The sequence below is a fragment of the Suncus etruscus genome, chromosome 5 (assembly GCF_024139225.1).
Source record: "Suncus etruscus isolate mSunEtr1 chromosome 5, mSunEtr1.pri.cur, whole genome shotgun sequence".
Lineage (NCBI taxonomy): Eukaryota > Metazoa > Chordata > Mammalia > Eulipotyphla > Soricidae > Suncus > Suncus etruscus.
The window spans coordinates 156,074,408-156,095,690 of NC_064852.1; the positions used below are offsets into that span (position 1 = coordinate 156,074,408).

A 21,283-nucleotide genomic window follows, 5' to 3' on the forward strand; every position below is an offset into this window, starting at 1 on the left:
CTGCAGGAGAGACTGCAGAACCCAAAGCAAAGAAAATAGGACCAGGGAGGTACACAGGGAGGAGAGGAAAGTGGGAGCAGGGAGGAGAAGAGAGGAGAGAGGAGAGGAGGCATGGAGAAACAGAGGGAAGGAGGAGGAAGGAGGGGCGAGACGAGAAGGGTGAAGGGAAGGAGTTGAGAAGGGGGGGCCATGGAGAAGGAAGGGGTGATGGAGGAAGAAGGAGGGGTGAAGGGAGGAGAGTTAGAGTGAAAGCAGGAAGGTAAGGAGAGATGAAAGGATGAAGGGAAGGAGATTGAAGGAAGGAGAGATGGAGGCATGGTGGAAGGCAGAGGGGAGGGACAAGCCCCTGCTGGCCCACCCAAACCCACCATCCCTGCTTCCATGACAGTGCCAGGGTGTTCTGTGTCCCAGGCTCAAAAATGACCCATGCCAGAGGCCCCTGGGGTGGAGGACCCGGAAGCACTGTGGTCAGGGCATCTCCAGGGTGGCACCAGCACTGTGCTCAGAGCCAGCCCCATGTCCGTGTGTGTGTGTGTGTGTGTGTGTGTGTGTGTGTGTGTGTGTGTGTGTGTGCACTAGGTCTCTGTGCTGTGTGTAATGTGTGCATGTCACACACATATGTCTTGTGTGTATGAAGTATGTGTGGTGTATATGTGAGAGTGTATGAGTCTCTGGATGTAGCACTACATGTGTGAGTCTGTAAGGTGTGTGTGGATACATCATGCCCATGTCTGCATGAGATGTGTGGGAATAACGTGTACACGTGGGTGTGTGTGTATCTAGTATGTACCTTGTGCGTCTGTGTGTATATACTGTATGTGTGTTGTATGTGGATGACACATGACATATGTGTTATTTCTTCCATGTCATGCAGAACTACCCTGCCTGTTGGGCTTAGCAGTGGGGCTAAGCCCCATCCCCAAGTCTATGTTTCCCTGTGAGCACGGACAGAGCCCAGGGTTCTCTGGAGCCCTGGGTGCGGCTGCTGCCGGAGAAAACGCCTGCCCTGTGTAGGGACACGATCCAGGAAGGCTTATTGGAGGCAGTGGCCCTGACTGGTCTCACCTAGACTGGCACCCTCTGCCACTGCTGAGAGCAGGGGAGCCCCGGTCTCGGTCTCTGTCCCGCTCCTGCTGGATTTGCTCCTAGGAAGGGAAGAACCTGAGTGAAGGCCAGAAGCCCCCCACACCCCTTGTGCTCCCCCCAGGAAATAAAGGGACTCCGGAGACACTGCCCAGCAGGGCGAGTCCTTGTCCCCCAGGAAGCACCCACTGCTATCTGGTGGCGGCAGGAAAAAATTGCCGGGAAAGGCTAAGAAAAGGTAACATTAGGGTCTATCTGAGGGCATTGGCCTTGCACACGGCAGACCTGGGTTGGATCCTCGGCATTCCATAGCACAGCCAAGAGTAATTCCTGAGCACAGCGTCAGGAATAATGCCTGAGTATTTCCGGGTAAGGCCCCAAAACAACCCAAAAAGTGAGGAGTTGAATGGCACAGTGAGGAGGGTGTTTGCCTTGCATATGGCTGACCTGATCCCTGGCATCCCATGTGGTCCCCCGAGCCTGCCAGGAGTAATTTCTGAGTGCAGTGTCAGGGTAACCCCTAAGTACTGCCAGGTGTGACCAAAAAAGACAAAATAGAAATAAAAGTGAAGCCTGTTCACTACACAACATTTTCCCAATGGGCCGGAGCTGGGGTGAGGCTTGGAGTGAGGCTTCCTGTAAACATGGTCTGGCTTCTACTGGCTGCCCCCCTGCTCACCATCAGGGTGGTCCCCAAAACAAAATAAAAAATAAACTAAAATTGCCACAATTCCCAAGCCGTGAGCACTGGGCCATCAAAAAGAACTTGAGGGATCCTGGTGAACTTGGAAAGTTGGAACAGGGGGTGCTGGAGTGATAGCACAGCAGTAAGGCGTTTGACTTGCACATGGCTGACCCAGGATGGACCTGGGTCCGATCCCCGGCATCCTATATGGTCCCCCAAGCCAGGAGTGATTTCTGAATACATAGCCAGGAGTAACCCCAGAATGTCACTGTCACTAGGTGTGGCCCAAAAACCAAAAAAATAAAAACACAACAACAACAACAAAAGAAAGTTGGAACAGAAAAGGTACCTTTAGAAACCTGAAGACTCAAAATGATGTTTGACATCATGTTTGACATGACTTTGATTGACAAAAAGGGGCACTGGGGTAATGTTACCCCATATGCTAATATCTCCTGGATGGTCAGACCCACCGACAGCTAGGAGGAGTCTGCGGTTGGTGATTAAGGTGTTGGCTCAGAGAAGGGGACAGAGAGAGAAGCAGACGAAGTTAGAATGGATGGAGGGCAGCTAAGAGCGTAGAGGTTGGAGAGAGCATGGAGGTAAGGTGTTTGCCTTGCACGCAGAAGGATAATGGTTCAATCCTTCCCGGCATCCCATATGGTCCCCTGAGCCTGCCAGGAGCGATTTTGAGCACAGAGCCTGGAGTAACCCCTGAGCACTGCCGGATGTGACAAACCCCCCACCAAAAAAAAGAATGCTTAGCTTAGAAGTCGTGTGGAGAAATGCACATGGTGTTTAGGACCGTGAAATAAAGCTGGATATCTCTTGAAACTTCAACTAACAGTGGGTCCATGTCTTTGTTGTTACCCTGCAACCTACAGACCTGCCCGCTAAGGGGCTACAGGTGCCAGGCCTAGGTGAGGAAGGCCTCACCCCCAACACTAGAACTCTATATATTTTGGGGGTTTTGGGTCATACCCAGCGGTGCTCAGGGGTTACTCCTGCTCTGCACTCATAAATCGGCCCTGGCTCACAGGAGACCATATGGGATGCCTGGATTTGAACCACTGTGCTATTTCTTCTGCCCCTCGATATTTTATATTTAAACAACACTGGGGAACTGAGTGAGCTCACTTGGCATTTCCTTTGGAGGGGCACCTTCACCCCAAACAGCTCTGGAGAAAAGATGAGGACATTCACAGGTGAAGCTTCGAGGTTCCCCAAGGACACTCCTGTTTGTGGAGACCCAGCCGAGTCAGGCCAACAGAAACTGGGCGCCCTCCCCTCTCACCCCGTCCCCTGTGCCCTGATCTCACTGCCCAGCCATCCTACTTCAGGAACACGGGGACCCCCTACCCCGGTGCTGTATGCAGATCAGTTTCTAAGGCCCTGGAAGGGTCTGGAAAGCAATAGGTCCAGGCTGGCTCTGGGATCCTCCTGGGATCCTCCTTGGAGCACAGGAGGAAGAGGAGCTACTGCTGCAGCCCCTGTGGTTAATTGGGAGGAGGCAATACCAGTATCACTCACATGCGTCAAAGGAGAAACGGGCCTGCAGGTGTGTGGCTTGAAGTACCCTCATTCGGCCCGGAGAGATAGCACAGCGGCGTTTGCCTTGCAAGCAGCTGATCCAGGACTGAAGGTGGTTGGTTCGAATCCCGGTGTCCCATAGGGTCCCCCGTGCCTGCCAGGAGCTATTTCTGAGCAGACAGCAGGGAGTATCCCCTGAGCACTGCCGGGTGTGGCCCCAAAACAAAACAAAACAAAACAAAACAAAACAAAAAAATAGAGAGAGAGAGATTTGGTGTCAGATCTCACTGCTCTTGTAGGCGAGGGGCTGGATTCCTTCCTGGCACACACGAAAACCGGGAAGGGGAGATTCCGCACAGCTGGTCAAAGTCCGGATTGTCTGGGGGAGCTCAGGAGGCCGTGCTATGCCAGGGCGCTGGGAGCCTCAGGCTGCAGCCACCCCTTGCTCGCTGGGGCTGATTCTGCTGAGGAAAGTTCCGGGAGACAGACAGGTCGGACTGGACTGTTTTTTCCTTCCCTGAGCAGGGCTCAGCTGCTAGAAAAACTCCTGACCCTGTGGCCCTCTGTGACCCAGTGACCCTGTGTGACCCTGTGGCCCTCTGTGACCCAGTGACCCTCTGTGACCCAGTGACCCTGTGTGACCCAGTGACCCTGTGTGACCCTGTGGCCCTCTGTGGCCCTGTGGACCTCTGTGACTCAATGGTTCCGTGACCCTGTGACCCTCTGTGTCTCTGTGACCCTCTGTGACCCTGTGGCCCTCTTGACTTTCTGCCTTCCACCCAGTGCCTGGCCCCAGCTGAGGCCTCTGTATCCAGTGGGGAAGCACAGAGTGGCTGTGTGGCCACAGCAGTGACCTGGCCTCTCAGATGCCCAATCCTTCCATCTCTCTCTTAGCTGCCCTACCAGGGTCCCAGCACATAGGAGAGGGGATCCCAGCACACAAGAGAGGGGGTCCCGGTACATAGAAAAGGGGGTTCCTGGGGCCCGTGAGGTGGCGCTGGAGGTAAGGTGTCTGCCTTGCAAGCGCTAGCCAAGGAAGGACCGCAGTTCGATCCCCCGGCATCCCATAGGGTCCCCCCAAGCCAGGGGCGATTTCTGAGCGCTTAGCCAGGAGTAACCCCTGAGCATCAAACGAGTGTGGAAAAAAAAGAAAAGAAAAGGGGGTCCCAGCACACAGGAATGTGCTATCTCAAGCAGCTCCACAGAGGTCAGGTCTGGTCCCGGCAGAGCCCTGCAGCATGGGCTGGCTTGGCCTGTGGCCTGAGAGATTCTGGCTGGAGCTCTGGGAGCCAGCTAGGCTGTTCCCAGGGCTCGGAGCACTGTCCTGAGCTCTCCCCAGGAACCTGTGGGCTGAATGAGACAGGGCTGGACAGCCCTCAACTGGCCTCACAATGCCCCCTGGTGGTGCTGCCCCTCACTGCAGGGGTTCTTTCTCCAGCTGTAGGGGACACCCCAGCCTCTGTGCTCGCTCCCTACCCACACCCCCATTCTCCCTGACCCAAGGGCCAGGTCCCTCTGAACTCCCTCTGGAATTTCATCCCCCTGGCCCCCAGCCCTGGAAAATTGTCTTGAGGCACAGGGCTATTAGGAGATCCGGGGCTCCCCTCCCTGCCCACATAAAAGAGGTGTGTCCTGATCCTGTCATTGACCTCAGGCAGTGTCCAGGCCATGTAGAAATGTTCTTGTGTGAGGTAACCCAGCAAACTCTTACTCATTCTTCAAAACCGTTGGGACAGAGCAATAGCATAGGGGGGCAGGGTGCTTGCTTGGCACATGGCAGACTCACTTTTGATTCCCAGCATCCCCAGGGTCCTGGGAGTCTAGTGGGGGTGAGGGGTGAGATGTTCAGGGAAGTCTTCCTAGAGGAAGAGGACATCCATCTGGCAGAGGCAAAGTGTTGTTGTCGGTCAGTGCACCCGCCCTCACTACTCCTGGATGCTGGGGGTCTATGACCCCCTCAGGGTCCTGGGCAGGAAGACACCCCCTGTACAGCATCTCCTGAGTGAGTGAGTCATACCTTGCTCTGTTCTTCCTGTGACCTGGTGTGGTGCCCCCACATGCATCTCAGGAGTGGGTATGGGGTCTACTCTTCTGGGGGAACAGCTCTACCTCCAACAACAGGAGAAGGTATGGGGGAGAGGGTGTCATGGTTGGGAGTAGGCAATGAGGGAGACAGGGCAGGGAGTGAACTGGAGAGGTCACAGATGGAGTGGGCTGGCCTCAAGGATCCTTCCAGGCTTTGAGGGTCCTCCAGGGCTTTGGGGGTTCTCCAGGACCTCGGGGGTCCTCTGGGGTGCAACAGGTTGGTGTGACTCAGGGACAGCTTTGCACGCAGTCACCACTTGCAGCTTGAAGTCCCCAAGGCCCCTAAGGGGTGCTGTCAGCCACAGGCTACATCTGCAGTGCTGAGGGAGGCCTGAAGCCAGGTGGCAGCTTTGTAGGTGCCAATGGGTAGTGCCGGACGTCTGCCAGGCTTGGGGTCTCCTGCCCTTCGTATCCTGGTAACCCTCCCCAGATGTACGCCGGGCTGCTCCTCTGCCCTAGGGCTGCCCACTGACTGGATTCTGAAGGGCATTTGACACACTTGGCATGGGCTTTGTTGGGCAGCGGCCAGGGTTGTCTGCCCAGCAGTCCTGGGATCCTCCCCCTGAGCCTGAGGTGGGGAGACTCTGCCCAGCTGCAGGTACACAAGATGAGTTAGAGTTAAGTCTGAGTTCCGGCCTGGCTCTAGAGAGGTCAGTCGCTGGCACAGCTGCCCAAGGCCAGTGCCTCACTGTGATGCCCTTAGGAGCATGGGCTTCTACCAGGAAAATGGGTCCAGAGATGCAACACACAATGGCCACACAACAGAGCCGCTCCAGGGGTCTCCCAAAGGGCCGAAGCTGAGACTTGGGGATGTATGCTCACTTACATTCAAATCAGCATCACTCTTGAGGCCAGAGTGAATTGCACGTGGCTAACTCAGGCTCAGTCCCCAGCATCCCAGATAGTGCCCGAGCCTGCCAGGAGTGCAGAGCCTGAGTGCAGAGCCAGGAGTAACTTCTTGTTTTTTTGTTTTGTTTTGTTTTGTTTTGTTTTGGTTTGGTTTTTGGTTTTTGGGTCACACCCAGCGGTGCTCAAGGGTTACTCCTGGCTGTCTGCTCAGAAATAGCTCCTGGCAGGCACGGAGGACCCTATGGGACACCGGGATTCGAACCAACTAACCTTGGTCCTGGATCAGCAGTTTGCAAGGCAAATGCCGCTGTGCTATCTCTCCGGGCCCAGGAATAACTTCTAAATGCTGCCAAGTGTGCCTCAAAATTTTAAAAGGTAGGGCCCGGAGAGATAGCACAGCGGTGTTTGCCTTGCAAGCAGCCGATCCAGGACCAAAGGTGGTTGGTTCGAATCCCGGAGTCCCATAGGGTCCCCCGTGCCTGCCAGGAGCTATTTCTGAGCACACAGCCAGGAGTAACCCCTGAGCACTGCCGGGTGTGACCCAAAAACAAACAAACAAACAAACAAAAAAATTGTAAAAGGTAGAGGTTCCTGAATGTCCGGGTTGCAGAGGAGACCCACAGACAAACATCACCATGTTGTCACTCATCTAAGCAGGAAGGGACATGGTGACTATGATAACAAAGACCGGATGCTGTCCCAAATGCGAGCCCTTCAAGGGTCTGATGAGTGGGGACACGGGGCACAGGATAGGAGGGTGTTGTGGGCCATGTCCAAGGAGTGGCAGGCCAGTGCTCCACAGGAAGAGAGTCCCTTTGGGATGGGACTGAACACAGGGGCGCCACACACCACATATGCCACTGTCCTTCATGCCCCTCGACCAGCAGCCAGGGAATCTATTTCCTGTCTGTCTCCTGCAGGACAGAAGAAAAGGATTAGGGTCCCAGACCAGCTCCTGGGTCTCCTCTCCACCCCAGAACAGTGCCTGGGGGAGCAGGGTGGAGGCACAGATTTGGAATCTGAACTCCCTTTAGCACTCTTGTCCTTCTGTGGGGTCAACAGTTGGGGCCACAGTGATATCATAGCTGGTAGGGTGCTTACCTTGCACGCAGCCAACCGGGACCAACCCGGGTTCGATCGGTGGCATCCCATATGATCCCCCAAGCCTGCCAGGAGCAATTTCTGAGTGTAGAACCAGGAGTAACCCCTGAGCGCTGACGGGTGTGCTGCGCTCCCCACCCCAAATAACAGCAACCAGTTAAGGCAGGGGTGGCGAACGTGCGGCTCTTGAGCCGCATGCGGCTCCCAGCCAAAATGAATGCGGCTCTTTGCCTCTTATTATTTTGTATACTGTGCCTCTTTGTCAAGTTTGGATTTTGTTCTGTTGCTTCTAGGAGGAGCCTCTGAGGAGAGATCTCTGAGCACCTCATCCCGTCTCCCTTCCCTCGGAAACAACTGCACGGGCCAGCGAGCGGGGGACTCTGTGTGTCCCATGTTGGGTCACATCTGGCCGTTAGTTCTTAGTGTGGAGGACGCAGCACACCCTTACCATCACTGCAGGATTTTGACCCTCACTCAAAATGGCAAAATGCAATATGTGTTGAATAGATTGTTAAAATTAGATGCTTTTGTATGAGTGCTTGTCTGTTTTGGCAGGTCACTGTGTGGTGTGGCTCTCTGACTCTCACAGTTTAAAATTTTGGCTCTTTGTGTCGAACTTGTTCGCCCCCCCTGAGTTAAGGGGAAAAAAGAGGGACTATCAAACCTGGGAACCCGTAGGACCTCTTCCCCTAGCCTCCTCCAGGGGGCACACACACCCCATCCCACAGAAGGAGAGGGAGGCACGGGCCCCGTAAGGGCTGATGGGCTGATTCAGGGAGTGCAGCTGGGAAGATGAGAGCAAAGGAAGGAACAGACACAGGAGAAGAAGGGAAAGTCTGGATTAGCCGGACTCGCACCAGTTCTGAAGTGAACACGCTCTCACTCATCCACCGTACCTATCTTTCCATCTAAAAACTAGCCTTTATCCAGCCTCCTACGTATCTATCAGTATGTCTATCTTCCACCCTTCATCACTCCAGCCAACTGTCCATTGACGATCAACTACCCACTCACTTATCTACTAATCCACGCTCCCTTCCTTCCTCCTTTTCACCCGGTCATCATTCCAAACATCCTCCTCCACCCACCCATCCATCCATCCATCATCTATTATCTATCCATCATCCATCCATCCATTAATCATCCATCCATCTTCTAATCATCCCTCGTGCATTATCCATCTATCCATCCAATCATCCACCATCCATACATTACCATTCGCCCATGCACCAATCATGCCTCATGCATTATCTATCCACAGAAGCATCCAATCCATACAATTATCAATCCATCATCCATCCTTTCCTCTAACCATCCATCCACCATCCATCACTTGTCTATCCCATCCATCATTCACCATCCATCCACAATTCATAATCCATCCATCATCCATCCCCTATTCATCTTCCCACCCATTTGTGACTCATCCTCCCATCATCTACTCTTTTCTGTAACACAAGGATGACTCACTGGTACATTTACAGTAAGAGCATATCTGTGAGGTGTCTGACATGGGACTGGCCCAGAGCTAGGGTTGAACACAGAAGTGGGCCCTCACTTTGTGAAGTTCTGCTCAGACTCACCATTTACTTTCCAATTACTTGTTAGTTTGGTTTTATTTTGGGTCATTCTTGGTGCTGCTCAGGGGGTTACTCCTAAGTCAGTACTCAGGAATCACTTCTATAGGATGCCTGGAATGAAATATGAGTTGGCTGCAGGCAAGGCAAGAGCTCTCTCCCCTCTGTACTATTGCTCTGGCCCATCCCTTGCAACTGTTAAGAGCTAACATAGCTGGGCTAGGATCCCTGCTTCTTCCTTCAACTTTTCCAAAGCAGAGCAGCAGCTGGCTTGATGCAAAGCCTGTGCATGGTGGACCATGACAGGCAGATGCAGGGCAGAGGCTGGGGGGAGACGGCCAGGCTGAGGATAGAGCAGCTGCAGGCCAGAGGGCTGGGGAACAAAACGTATGCCTTATTCTGGGGCACAGGTTTCTAGAGGGGTGAGTGCTCTGGAAACCCAAGGAGTGACCCCTGCCAGTCCTGCTCACAACAGGGTGCAGTGCCTATGGCTAATGCCCAGCAGAGCCCCAGGGTGCAGCACTCTTTGGCTGTGGATGCTCAATAGTGCATGGCACATCATAGATCAGGAACTGCAGGCTTGGTGCTTATGGTCAGTGAAGAGCTAGGTCTGCCTCAGCAGGAAGTGGCTGCTGAGAAATCTGCACCAGAGCCCCACTCTACAGGCAGGGAAATTGAGGCCTGGATAGGGAAGGAGCTGCTTTGTGCCTCCCTTCCATTCCCCCAACCTCACTGCATCTAGAGAGCAGCTGTGCCTCCCGCAGGCACCCACCAAAGGCCAGTGGGGTCTGGCTGCAGGCAGCTGTCACGTGGGTCAGAGCGACCCAGGGAGTCACAGGGCTGCTTGTGGCCAAAAGTCCCTTCAAGTTCCTGGGACTCTTGGGTGCAGGGACAAGGTTTTGAAATTACTGTATCTTTCACAGTACAAGTTAAATATAGGTCATGCAAAATCATGTCAGAATTAAAAAAAAAGAAAAAAAGAAAAAAACAGAGGCAGGCAGGCAGGCAGGCATGTGGCCGCAGTAGGACCCACATCCCTCCTGGGACACAGCCTGACTTGCACCTGCTGGGGCCCAACAGTGTGGAGGTGTGAAGCCAGCTTAGAGCATGGCTCTGCCAGTCAGCTTCGCCCCTGCAGCCTCACCCCTGTAGCCCCCGGCCTAGCACCCTGTAGGTGGTGAGGGCAGGAGGAGGGGGAACACACCCTGAGGGCAGAAGGAGGGGGAGCATGCCTTGGGGCTGAAGTAAAGCGGTCAAAAGTCCATTTGGGGCCCGGAGAGATAGCACAGCGGCGTTTGCCTTGCAAACGGCCGATCCAGGACCAAAGGTGGTTGGTTCGAATCCCGGTGTCCCATATGGTCCCCCGTGCCTGCCAGGAGCTATTTCTGAGCAGACAGCCAGGAGTAACCCCTGAGCAATGCCGGGTGTGACCCAAAAACCAAAAAAAAAAAAAAAAAAAAAAAAAAAAAGTCCATTTGGTCATGCTGGAAAGAGGCTGACTGCTCACACTTGGCAGAGGACTCCTGACTCCAGGACACTTGTCTTCGGAGAGCCCAGGCCTTGGCTTTAAAGAGACCAGCAAAGCTGTGATCCACAGAGTCCCTGAATTAGTCTCTCCCCTCCAGGCTGCCACTCTGAACTGATATTGTGGGCTGAACAAATGAGTGACTGATGGACTGATTGACTGACTGATCAAATGGTTAACTGACTGGACTGACTGAATGACTGATTTGACTGACTGACCAAATGATTGATTGACTGAATGAATAAATGACTGAATGAATGGATGAATGGACCAGGTCTGAGTTCCTCAGCCTGTTCTCCAGAAGAAAGATCCCTGGTTTCCAGACCCGCCCTCTACCATGGAGCCTGGGAGGCAGTGGACATGGGGCGAGGAGCTTGGCAGCGCTGGAGCCCTCACCTGCTCTGTGTCTAAGGTGTGACATGTTCCAAGGAAGAGTCTGGAGTGCAGTAGGTGCTCCAGAAATGCTCCTCTCACAGGCCTTGCCCCAGTGAGCACCTCCGTGCAGGAAGGGCCACCTCCACAGTCCCTTCAGGGGCACCACGTAGGGTCCGAGTTGACCACCGAGTCGAGCAGAGTCAAAGACCACCTCCCATCAGGCAAGGTGCAAAAGGGAGTTTATTCGGCTAGCCAAGGTCCAAGTCTCATCCAACACAATGGAGTCTTGACAAGGACCCAGAATCAAATCTCCAACCAGTTGATCTAGGGTTTTACAAGCTTCAACTATTCAAACATTTCATTGGTTAATACAAACAGTTCGTCTTTCACCAATACATGATTGGCCTATATCTATTTGCACACAAAGCACATTATTTCATAGACTCAGTGGTCAACTCAGACCCTACAACCACACCATGGAGTGCTGGGACTGGGGAGGAGGGTGAGAGAGAGACACAGGTACCAGCCATTTTAAGGGGATTTTCACCAAAACAGATTCTAGCCCCAAAGGAGCTTCCTGGGCAACAGTCTTCCTTGCCTGTCCACAAACACACATGCATGTGCAAAGACATGCATGCAGTGGCCACAGGAAAATGCCCACACAGACATGTATGCATATGCAGACATTCCTGCACACATGCAGCAGCCACAGAAATACGCACAAACACACAGCAATCACACAGAAACATGCACACATATATTCAGAGGCACACACAGAGCAACTGCACACAGAAATATACACAGACATCCAGCAATCACACACAGCAACATACACAGATGCACACAGAAATCACATACAAGAATATGGTCACGCATGCGACAATCACACACACCCAATACAGAGATACACACACAGATACCGCCACCTTCCTAGTCCTCGGGGACCACAGCGTTGGTGCTGCTGTTGCTTTTCTCTCCAGCTTCCAGGAAACAGGTCACCCCACTGTGCTCCTCCTGATCCACTTCCTTCTCTTTGTTTGCTGCGGATGGTCTTAGTTCTCACACAGACATGGATTCTGCTCTAGGACTGAGTTTCCAAATCATGGGTTTGGGCGGTTTATGACCACAGAGCAAAGGCGCCTGGAAGAGGCAGAACCAAGCCGGCCTACCATCTAAGGAAAAGGAAAAGGAGGTGTGAAGCTGACATGTCAGGAGCATGGCAGATCTGCCCCCAAATCTGCCAACAAACTCTGGAGACTCTGGGGCTCCTCTGCATGGTCATGAGGAAACTGGGTCTGTCCTGCAGCTTCAGGGCTTGAGGGGTGTGTGTGAAACACAACAGGCACTTGGGTACACTCTAGCCAGTGAAGGAAGGACTGAGGGGCTCCTTGCAGTCTCCCCACCTGCAGCTCTGCCTCTTTTTTTTTTGTTTTTGTTTTTGGGCCACACCTGGCGATACTCAGGGATTACTCCTGGCTCTCTGCTCAGAAATAGCTCCTGGCAGGCACGGGGGACCCTATGGGACACCGGGATTCGAACCAACCACCTTTGGTCCTGGATGGGCTGCTTGCGAGGCAAACGCCGCTGTGCCATCTCTCTGGGCCCTGCTCTGCCTCTTTATCTTTGTCCTCCTCTTCTTTCTCCTCCGCATCTTCCTCTACCTGCTGATTCCACCTGGAGTTATGGATCCAGGACAGAGCCCTAGGCCTTGCTCTCTCTTCTTTAGACCAGTGAGCCCCCAAGGCAGGGCCTGCCTGACAGGAGGTGACAGGACCCACGTAGGTGGCTGAACTTTCTGTTCAGTGGGGACACACTCTGCAGGTGAGGGCTGGCAATGAAGGGGTCTCACATCCTGGGCCTTGCAGGCCTGCATGGACACCGTCCGTCCCTTCCATCAGGTCCTGGCCTTGCCCGAAACTTTCACCTTGCCCTCCTTCCTGACTGGAAACGCACAGGAAACACACAGGAAATGCACAGAAAACGCAGGCTTGGAGCAGAGTGCCAGAGTTTGCTGGACCATTGGGCTGGTGTGCACAGGCCTAGGGCTCCTCCAGCTGTCTAGCAGCTTATGCAGCTGTCTAGCCCTGTTTTCCCCCAATCTCTACACTTAGGGTCACCAGATGCGGGTGGAAGGACACTCTCCAAGGAGCTGTCCACTGGGCCAACAGATCTGGGGAGGAGACAGAACCTGGGCCCCCACTGCTTCCTGTCAGTCTGTCCCACCCTTCCGGAGGGGCAGCTGGGCCCAGTGGGGAGGGGGAAGGGCGCCGGGCCTGTGGCTTTGCACAAAGCAAGGAAGGGTGAAGTCACCCAGCAGGTAAACACAGACTGGCTTCCTCTTTCTCCTCAGCCTGCCCAGAAAGCTCTCAAATGTCAGTCACAAGGTCCCTCCCTCGGGGCTGGGACAAGGAGGCTCAGTACACCCTGGCAGCACCCCTCCCCCATCCCAGGCAGGGCCTAAAGCGGGAGGTGGTCAGTGCAGCATGTCCGTATATGGTACCGCAGCCACCACAGAGCCTGCCTACTATAACCATGGTGGGCAGGATGGGCGGGCAGTAGACACCCCAGTGCTCCATCTCTGCTCTGAACTGGGGGTGTGGACAGGTATGGCCCAGGGACACAGACTAGCCTCCTGTGTGGTTGCGGGCAAAGGCAGGACAAAGGGAAGCCGAGAGCTGGGTGAGGGTGGTCCTGGCCATGCTGAGGCGGTGACTGAGGGACTTTCTTTTCTGGTCTGCAGTCACCGAATTCTTCTCGCTCCTCCCAGTTGGGAGTCTCAGGGCAGCAGGGCTGGGGCCAAGGAGCAGGGGGCTCAGCAGGCCAGGTTCCAGGGACTTGTGAGCTTGGAAACATGTTACCGAGGGTGGTTATTTGACACCTCTCCCTCACTTGCTCAGCCCTTCAGGTTCACCACAGGCCACGAACCTCACTGTGTCTAGGAATCTGCCCTCTGCTCTCCTCCGAGTTCCTGGAGCATGAGGAAGTGGGGGCTGCCCCTTTCTTCCCTGATGACTCACAGACTCTCTGGCGAATGGGGCAGGGCCACCTGGACACCCTCACACCGGCACATAGATACACATGCAGACATACCCACATACATAAGTACACACATGTTCGCGTGTTACACGTGGGCGCACACAGGGGATCCATTTGTCTATGCAAATGTGTGCTCACACAGGAGCATACAAGGCACACAGACTCATGCCCATTCAGCTGATACACAGAAGTGGGCCTGGCAGAGTTGGGAGGGAGGGAGGGAGGAGGAGGAGGGAGAGAGGAAGAAGGAAGAAGGGTGGAGGGAGTTGGAGGAAGGGCGATGGAGGAAGGAGGGAGGGAGGAGAAAGGAGGAGCAGGGAGACCCGGGCCCAGCTCAGCCTTGGGGCTGAAGGGAAGCAGATGGGGAGGAGGAGGCCCAGAGCAGGCCCCGGTCTCCTGAAAGGTGCCTTTAAGATAAAGGTGCCAGATTGGGACCTCAGAGTCAAGGAAAGGACAAGCCCAATTGAGGGTGGGTCTGGGCCCCACACCAGAGGGAATGGAATGATGAAGGCCCAGAGGCTGGAGAGGGTGAGTCCCCCTAACATGGGCAGGCAGAAGGCAGGTGAGGCGGGGCTTCCTGAAGGAGGTGATGTGGGAAAAATCAAAGGTAGTGGAGGGCAGACGACCTTGAGTGCCTGTGGGTGCCTGAACTTCCTCTCTCCCACCAGTTTACTGTCAGCTGCCTTGTTCTGTGCCCCATCTCTTCACACGGACTCAGAGCCTTGCACATCTGCGCAGGGCCAGAGACCACAACTTCCTCTCCTCATCCCACCCATCGTACCCTATCCAGCCCTGCCTCACAGAGGGGCTGAGGGGCCAGGGCAGGCTCTCCCTGCCCCAGGAGAAAGAGAAAATTTGCTGCCACCTCCCACCTCCCGTCCACCTGCCCTCTACCTGCTCCTGGGGACCAGAGGCTGCCACCAACACCTGGCATTAGGCATAAGGGGAAGTACCTTCATCTCTGAGCATTGTTTCCCACACAATGGGTTCCAGAAATAGAGCCTGGGCTCTCTCTCTGCTGGGCCCGAACAGTGAGTTTTTACAGGGAAAGAACCTCCCTCCCTGCAGTCCCGGATGGGGGGGGGGGGCACCTGGCCCATCCTCCCTCATTCTTCCTGCTGTGCTCTGGGGCTCTTAGACTTGGCTTTTTGCCAGGTTTTTATTTGGGGACTGGCTTTTGGGTCTGTCCACCCACTGCCCAGGCAGGCCCATGGGACATGGTTTCTTTTGCAGCTGCACGCCTGTCTTTGGGTGCTGCGTTCCCAGACCAGAAGGAAATGTTTTTATTTGGGGACAGGAGTGCCACGGCTTCCTCTTTGCAATGAACCAAACAGCGTACCCGCCCTGTGGCTTTGAAGGCCAAGTAACTGTGCCTCAGAACTCAGAGCTCCACAGACATCCACGGATCTCCAGCCGCCTGCCCTTCTCCCCCAGAGATCCCCAAAGCTCTAAAAGAAGGAGAGGTGACAGCAGAGGCTTCTGGGGGTTCCCAAGAGTCCTGTGCTAAGACCCCAGCTTCATTTTGCTGGAGACCCAGCAACACCTTGGGGGATTTAATTTCCTCCCCCAAAGTGGCTGTGAAGCTTTGGCTTTCCTGGAGACAGACTTGGTTGGGCAACAGGGGCACAGAACGGGGCACAGCCCACAAGTCTCTGGTCTCTCTGCCCCTTGGGCACTTGACTTCCCAGCAGGCTGCCAGTTGAGGGGAAGGAGCATCTTTTCAAGCCCCACATGTGGGCTGGCTCTGAGACACCATGCTTGCTAACAACGCTTGCTGTCCCTGACCCATGAAGGGGTGACCACTGGGGTAAAGAGAACTTCGAAAGCAGAGACAAAGTCAAGGACTCAACTCAAAAAAGGAATTAAAGATGTAGAGTATGGGGCCCGGAGAGATAGCACAGCGGCGTTTGCCTTGCAAGCAGCCGATCCAGGACCAAAGGTGGTTGGTTCGAATCCCGGTGTCCCATATGGTTCCCCCGTGCCTGCCAGGAGCTATTTCTGAGCAGACAGCCAGGAGTGACCCCTGAGCACCGCCGGGTGTGGCCCAAAAACCAAACCAAACCAAAACAAAAAAGATGTAGAGTATGGTATTGGATACCCACAGGCTCATGTAAGAAACTCAACCAAGTTAGTGGGCCACCCTGGACCCCATCGCCACCGTTGCAGGGCTAGGACCAGGACATGGCTCTAGTGCCCGCCTGGGGAACTTGAGATGGTCCCGCCACTTCAGACACAGCCGGGAGCATCTCTGACCCTGTCCAGCTTTATCACAACCAGTAGGCAGGCTGGGTGGCTCCTTCTCTGGACCCCAGGAGCCATGCCATGAGAAATCTGCCAGATGCTCGCCCATCCACTGTCAGGAGGAACTCAGCACCCTGGATCCCTGCTTCTTGAGGATGGGCTCTGAGGATGCTCACTCTGGCCAGGCTGCCCAGACATGCAGCAAGAACAGGGCCACTGGGGTATGTGGCCAGACAAACATGGTCCCTGCTGACCAGGGGGCTGACTTAGCCTCAGAAAGGAGGAGTCATGTGAATGGGTGAATGATGTCAGCGACTGGGCCGGTCACCTAGCACAGATGCCGGGACTCTGTTCACTCATGGGAGGTCCTACGTGGCAGGGGGTAGGCCCAGGGGAAAGCCCCAGGGGAAGCAGCCATGCTTCCATGGAACTTGGAACTTTCAGTCCCTTGAGACTGTGACGTGACCTCCAGGAAAGGTGAAGCTGGAGGCTGAGTTCCATCATCAAAAGATTGGGGTGGGGGGGAGAGAGAGAGAGAGAGAGGAGAGGGAGGAAGGGAGAGGAAAAGGGAGGGAGAGAGAGGGGAGAGAGGGAGAAGGAGGAGAAAGAAGAGACAAGGAAGGAGAGAGAGAGGAGAGAGAAAGTTAGGACCTGCTGGGGGTTCTGGCCCTGAGGGGGTTCCTGGGATAGGCTGGTTGAAGAGAAGAGAGGTCTGGGAGATGGTATCCTTGAGGATTGTGAAATAAAAGCCCAGGGGCTGAGTGATAACACAGTGGGGAGAGCGGTTTGTTTACCTCGCACAAAGCTGCCCAGGGTTACCCAGGCATCCCATAGGGTCCCTTAAGCCTGCCAGGAGTGATTTCTGAGCACAGATCCAAGAGTAATCCCTGAGCAGCGCCAGATATGACTTAAAAACGAACTAACAAACACAAAAGGAAATAAGATTTTATCTGAGAGCCCAAGCGATAGCACAGTGGGAAGGGTGTTTGCCTTTGCACACAGCCAACCAGGGTTTGATCTCTGGTATCACAGCACCACCAGGAGTGATCCTTAGGGGCAGACCCAGGAGTGGCTCCAAACAAACAAAGCCTCAAGTCCATCTGAGGTACTTTCAGAGCTTATGTGGGCATTCAGGAAAGATTCACAAATGGGCAGCATCATGCTAGTAAAAGGAATGCATCAACAACAGACAAGGGCAGGATTAGGCCGAGGAAAGCTCAGCCAGGGACCTGGCCCAGGGTGGTGCATGCTGTGGAGAGCCGCAGGGTCTGGAACCTCAAAGACTATCTCTGTGGGTCACCCCCACCTGACCAGGGTCATTAGAAGCTGCAGCCACTAGAAGATATCAGGGTCAGCACTTAGCATAAGTGCCTCCATTCTTTATTCCTGAAAATTGACATACTTTATTTATTTATTTTTGGTCACACCCAGCATCACTCAGGGATTACTCCTGAGTTACTCCTTCATTCAGATATTGCTCCTGGCAGGCTCAGGGGAACATATGGGATGCCAGGAATTGAACCACCGTCTGTCCTGGGTCAGCTGCGTGCAAGGCAAATGCCCTACCGCTGTGCTATCTCTCTGGCCCCACTTATTTTTTTGGTTTTTGGGTCACACCTGCCAGCGTTCAGAGATTACTGGCTCTGCACTTAGAAATTGCTCCTGGCAGGCTTGGGGGATCATATGGGATGCTGGGATCCGAACTGCCATCTATCCTGGGTCCGCTGTGTGGAAGGCAAACACCCTACCGCTCTGCTATCTCTCTGGTTCCCCCATTTATTAGTTTTATTTTTATTTTTTCAGTTTTTGGGTCATACCCGGCGGGTTCAGGGATTACTCCTGGCAGGCATTGAAGACCATATGATGCCGGTATTCGAACCGCCGTCCAACCTGGATCAGCTGCGTGCAAGGCGAATGCCCTACTGCTGTGCTATCTCTCTGGCCCCCTCACTTTATTTTTTAAAAATATAAAAACCATGATTTTTAGACAAGCAAAGTTCCAGTCCCGAGGGCTGGAGTGATGAAACAGCATAAAGGTGGGGCCGGAGAGATAGCACAGTGGCATTTGTTTTGCAAGCAGCCGATCCAGTGGTTGGTTTGAATCCCGGCATCCCATTTGGTCCCTCGTGCCTGCCAGGAGCGATTTCTGAGCACAGAGCCAGGAGTAACACCTGAGCACTGCTGGGTGTGGTCCAAAAACCAAAAATAACAACAAACAAACAAACAAAAAAAACAAACCATCAAAAAAACATCAAAAAAAAAAACAAAACAAAACCTCAAAACAAAAACAACATAGAGGCACTTGCCTCGCCTCTGGGTTCAATTTCCAGCTCCACAAAGGGTTCCCCAAGCACCACCGGAAGACATTCCTGAGTACAGAACCAGGAGTAAGCCCTGAGTATAACTGCGTTTGGTTCTCTCCATCAAAAAAAAAAAAAAAAAAAAAAAAAAGAAAGAAAGAAAGAAAGAGAGAGAGAGAGAGAGAAAGAAAGAAAGAAAAAGCAAGTTCCAGCACCAACCTCACTATCACTATAACTTCCTTTTTATTTTTATTTATTTATTTATTTTTGGTTTGGGGGCCACACCCAGTTCTGTGCTCAAAAATCACTCCTCAGACTGGAGCAATAGCACAGCGGGTAGGGTGTTTGTTTTGTATGCTGGGACTGACCTGGGTTTGATCCCCAGTATTCCTGAGACTTCCAGGAGCAATTTCTGAGCACAGAGCCAGGAGTGCCGCCAGGTGGGGCCCAACCTTCCATAAAGAAATATTTCTGGCAGGCATGGGGGACCATCTGGGGATCGAACTCTGGTAGGCCGAGTGCAAGGCAAACACCCTATCAGCTGTCGTATTGGTCCAGCCCTCCACCTGAACTAAGTCTCCATTCTGAATGATGTTCTCTGTTAGATGGAGACTGGAGGCTGTTCCTGGCAGGCAGGTGGGAACAAGGGAACCCTTTCCACACACACTGCCTGTACTGGGCAGTATTGACAGTCTGGGCAGCTACTCCACTCCCCACCCTGGCAGGCTATGCTACTTGACATTCCTGCTGAGGGTTAAAAGGGGTTAGAAGGACGGTTCCCCCTTTTCTGTGCTGTCCATCAGCCCACTGCCCCTCCCCCCACCACTTGGGTGCCCCACTTTCCTTCTTTTGTCATTGCTGCAGAGTGTGTGTGTGTGTGTGTGTGTGTGTGTGTGTGTGTGTGTGTGAGAGAGAGAGAGAGAGAGAGAGAGAGAGAGAGAGAGAGAGAGAGCTCTCGAGCCAGAGAGAGAGACAGAGACAGGAGACAGAGACAGAGAGAATGTATGCTACTCTGGGGGTGCTGGGGTGGCATGAGCAGTGTCCCTGGCCCCATCTTCTCAGGACAGTCACCTGCCTTTCTTTGGGGAAATGCCTATTCGATCCTTGTCCCTTTTCCTCCACTTCGGCTGACCCTCTATGGGCTGACCCTCTACGGCGACGCTGTTCCTCAGACGTTCCCCACACTTAATCCTCAGTGGCTAAATGACTCCCTGATATTTTCTCCCCATTTTGTGAGGTGCCTTTTCAGCTTTGACAGAGTCCTTTGATATTCCCCTACATTTTCTGTTTAGATGGATTTGTCTACTTGGTTTTAAATTGCCTGGAATTTTCCATTTACTGCCAGAACTAGGAGCATGAAGCTCTTTGCCCTGGCCCTTGTATTTTTCAAAAGAATTTTCCTTAAGGGGTTGGAGCAATAGAACAGTGGGGAGGGCACTTGCTTGCATGTAGCTGACTGGGGTTCGATTCCTCTGCATCCCATATGGTTCCCTCTACTCTGTCAGGAGTGATTCCTGAATGCAGAGCCAGGAGTAATCCATGAGCACAGCTGGGTGTGGCCCCAAAACCAATGGGAGGGCCAGAGTGATAGCGCAGCAGTAGGGTGTTTGCCTTGTACGCTGCTGATCCAGGACAGATGCAGGTTCAATCCCCAGCATCCCATATGATCCTAGGTCATCCCATATAGTCCCCTATGCCCTGCCAGGAACAATCCCTGAGCACCAACAGTTATGGCCCTCAAAGGAACAAAAAAAGATGGGCATTTGCCTAGTATGTGGCTGACCTGGGTTTGATCCCCAGCATCCCATAGCGTCTCCCAAGCCCGCCAGGAGTGATTCCTAAGTGCAGGGCCTGGAGTAATCTGAGTGCTGCTGGGTGTGACCCCCCCCAAACAAACAAGCGTACAATTCTTTGCTCAGGGTTTACTCTTGGCTCTGTGCTCAGAATTGCTCCTGGCAGGCTCAGGCTCAGGGGACCATATGGGATGCCAGGAATCGAACTCAGGTCTGTCCTGGGTTGGCCGCGTGCAAGGCAAATGCTCTACCTCTGAGCTATCGCTCTGGCCACAAACAAACACACATTTTGGTGCAATTCCACCTCCCTCATTTGAACCCGAGGGACCAATTCGTGGTCACTTGTAGCAGTGACAGCGTTTCCTGCTACAAGGTGACAAGGCGTGCCGTGCAAACATGGTGCCTTCATAGCACCCTTTCACCCAGGCCTGGGCCGCAGGCCGTCCGTCCGAGCGCGACCCCCGACGGAGCCGAGCGGGACCCACCGGGACCTAGGCTGCGGCACGCGGGGCGGGCGGAGAGCTGCGCGCGCAGACGCCGCGCCCCGGAAGTGACGTCACTCGGAGCTCAGCCTTTCGCCGGCAGGCCCTTCTTCTAGGCCCGCCCTTCACCGGGCTCCAGCCTCCAACCGGGAGAGCCGTCCCAGTGAGGCCCCGCCCACAGCCCGCTGCCCCTCACAGGCCCCGCCCTCTAGCCGAGAGCCGTCCTCCGCGTCAGGACCCGCGCTTCAGCCTGCGTCCAGGCCACGCCCATCACCGCGCCCATTCCACGGAGGCCCCGCCCGCCCACCCCGCCCTTGAGTCGCGGCCCCTCCCCGAGAGCGGCCTTCCATCCGGGCCCCGCCCACCAGCACACCCGCGCTCCAATCAGATCACGTCCGTCGAACGGCCCCGCCCAGACGTCGCGACCGCTCACCCGGCTCTTTAACCAAGAGCCAGCCTCCTAGTCGCGCCCCGCCCTCCCCCTCCGGCCCCGCCCACTCCATTACCCCGCGTCCAATCAGATAGCGCCCGCCGGGCGGCCCCGCCCCCAGAGGCCCCGCCGAGCTCCCGGGCGGCGCTCCGGGCTCCAGTCGCGGCTGCCGGGCGGGCGGGCGGTTGCGG

General features: G+C 54.4%; 1 protein-coding gene across 1 annotated transcript; it reads left to right on the forward strand.

Moving 5' to 3' along the window:
• Window positions 1-14,350: 14,350 nt before the first annotated feature.
• LOC126008738 (putative uncharacterized protein encoded by BRWD1-AS2) lies at window positions 14,351-21,107 on the forward strand. The gene is made up of 3 exons (XM_049772964.1): window positions 14,351-14,408; window positions 20,607-20,730; window positions 20,861-21,107. The coding sequence occupies exons 1-3, from the start codon at window positions 14,351-14,353 to the stop codon at window positions 21,105-21,107; spliced, it is 429 nt and encodes a 142-aa protein (XP_049628921.1).
• Window positions 21,108-21,283: the final 176 nt, after the last annotated feature.

Excerpts from the sequence above, each read along its gene's own strand:
- LOC126008738 (XM_049772964.1), top strand. The coding sequence starts at position 14,351 with ATGAAGGCCCAGAGGCTGGAGAGGGTGAGTCCCCCTAACATGGGCAGG. Across the intron at positions 14,409-20,606 it reads CATGGGCAGGCAGAAGGCAG|GCCTGGGCCGCAGGCCGTCC; the intron begins GTGAGGCGGGGC and ends CCTTTCACCCAG. Across the intron at positions 20,731-20,860 it reads GCAGACGCCGCGCCCCGGAA|GCCCCGCCCTCTAGCCGAGA; the intron begins GTGACGTCACTC and ends TGCCCCTCACAG.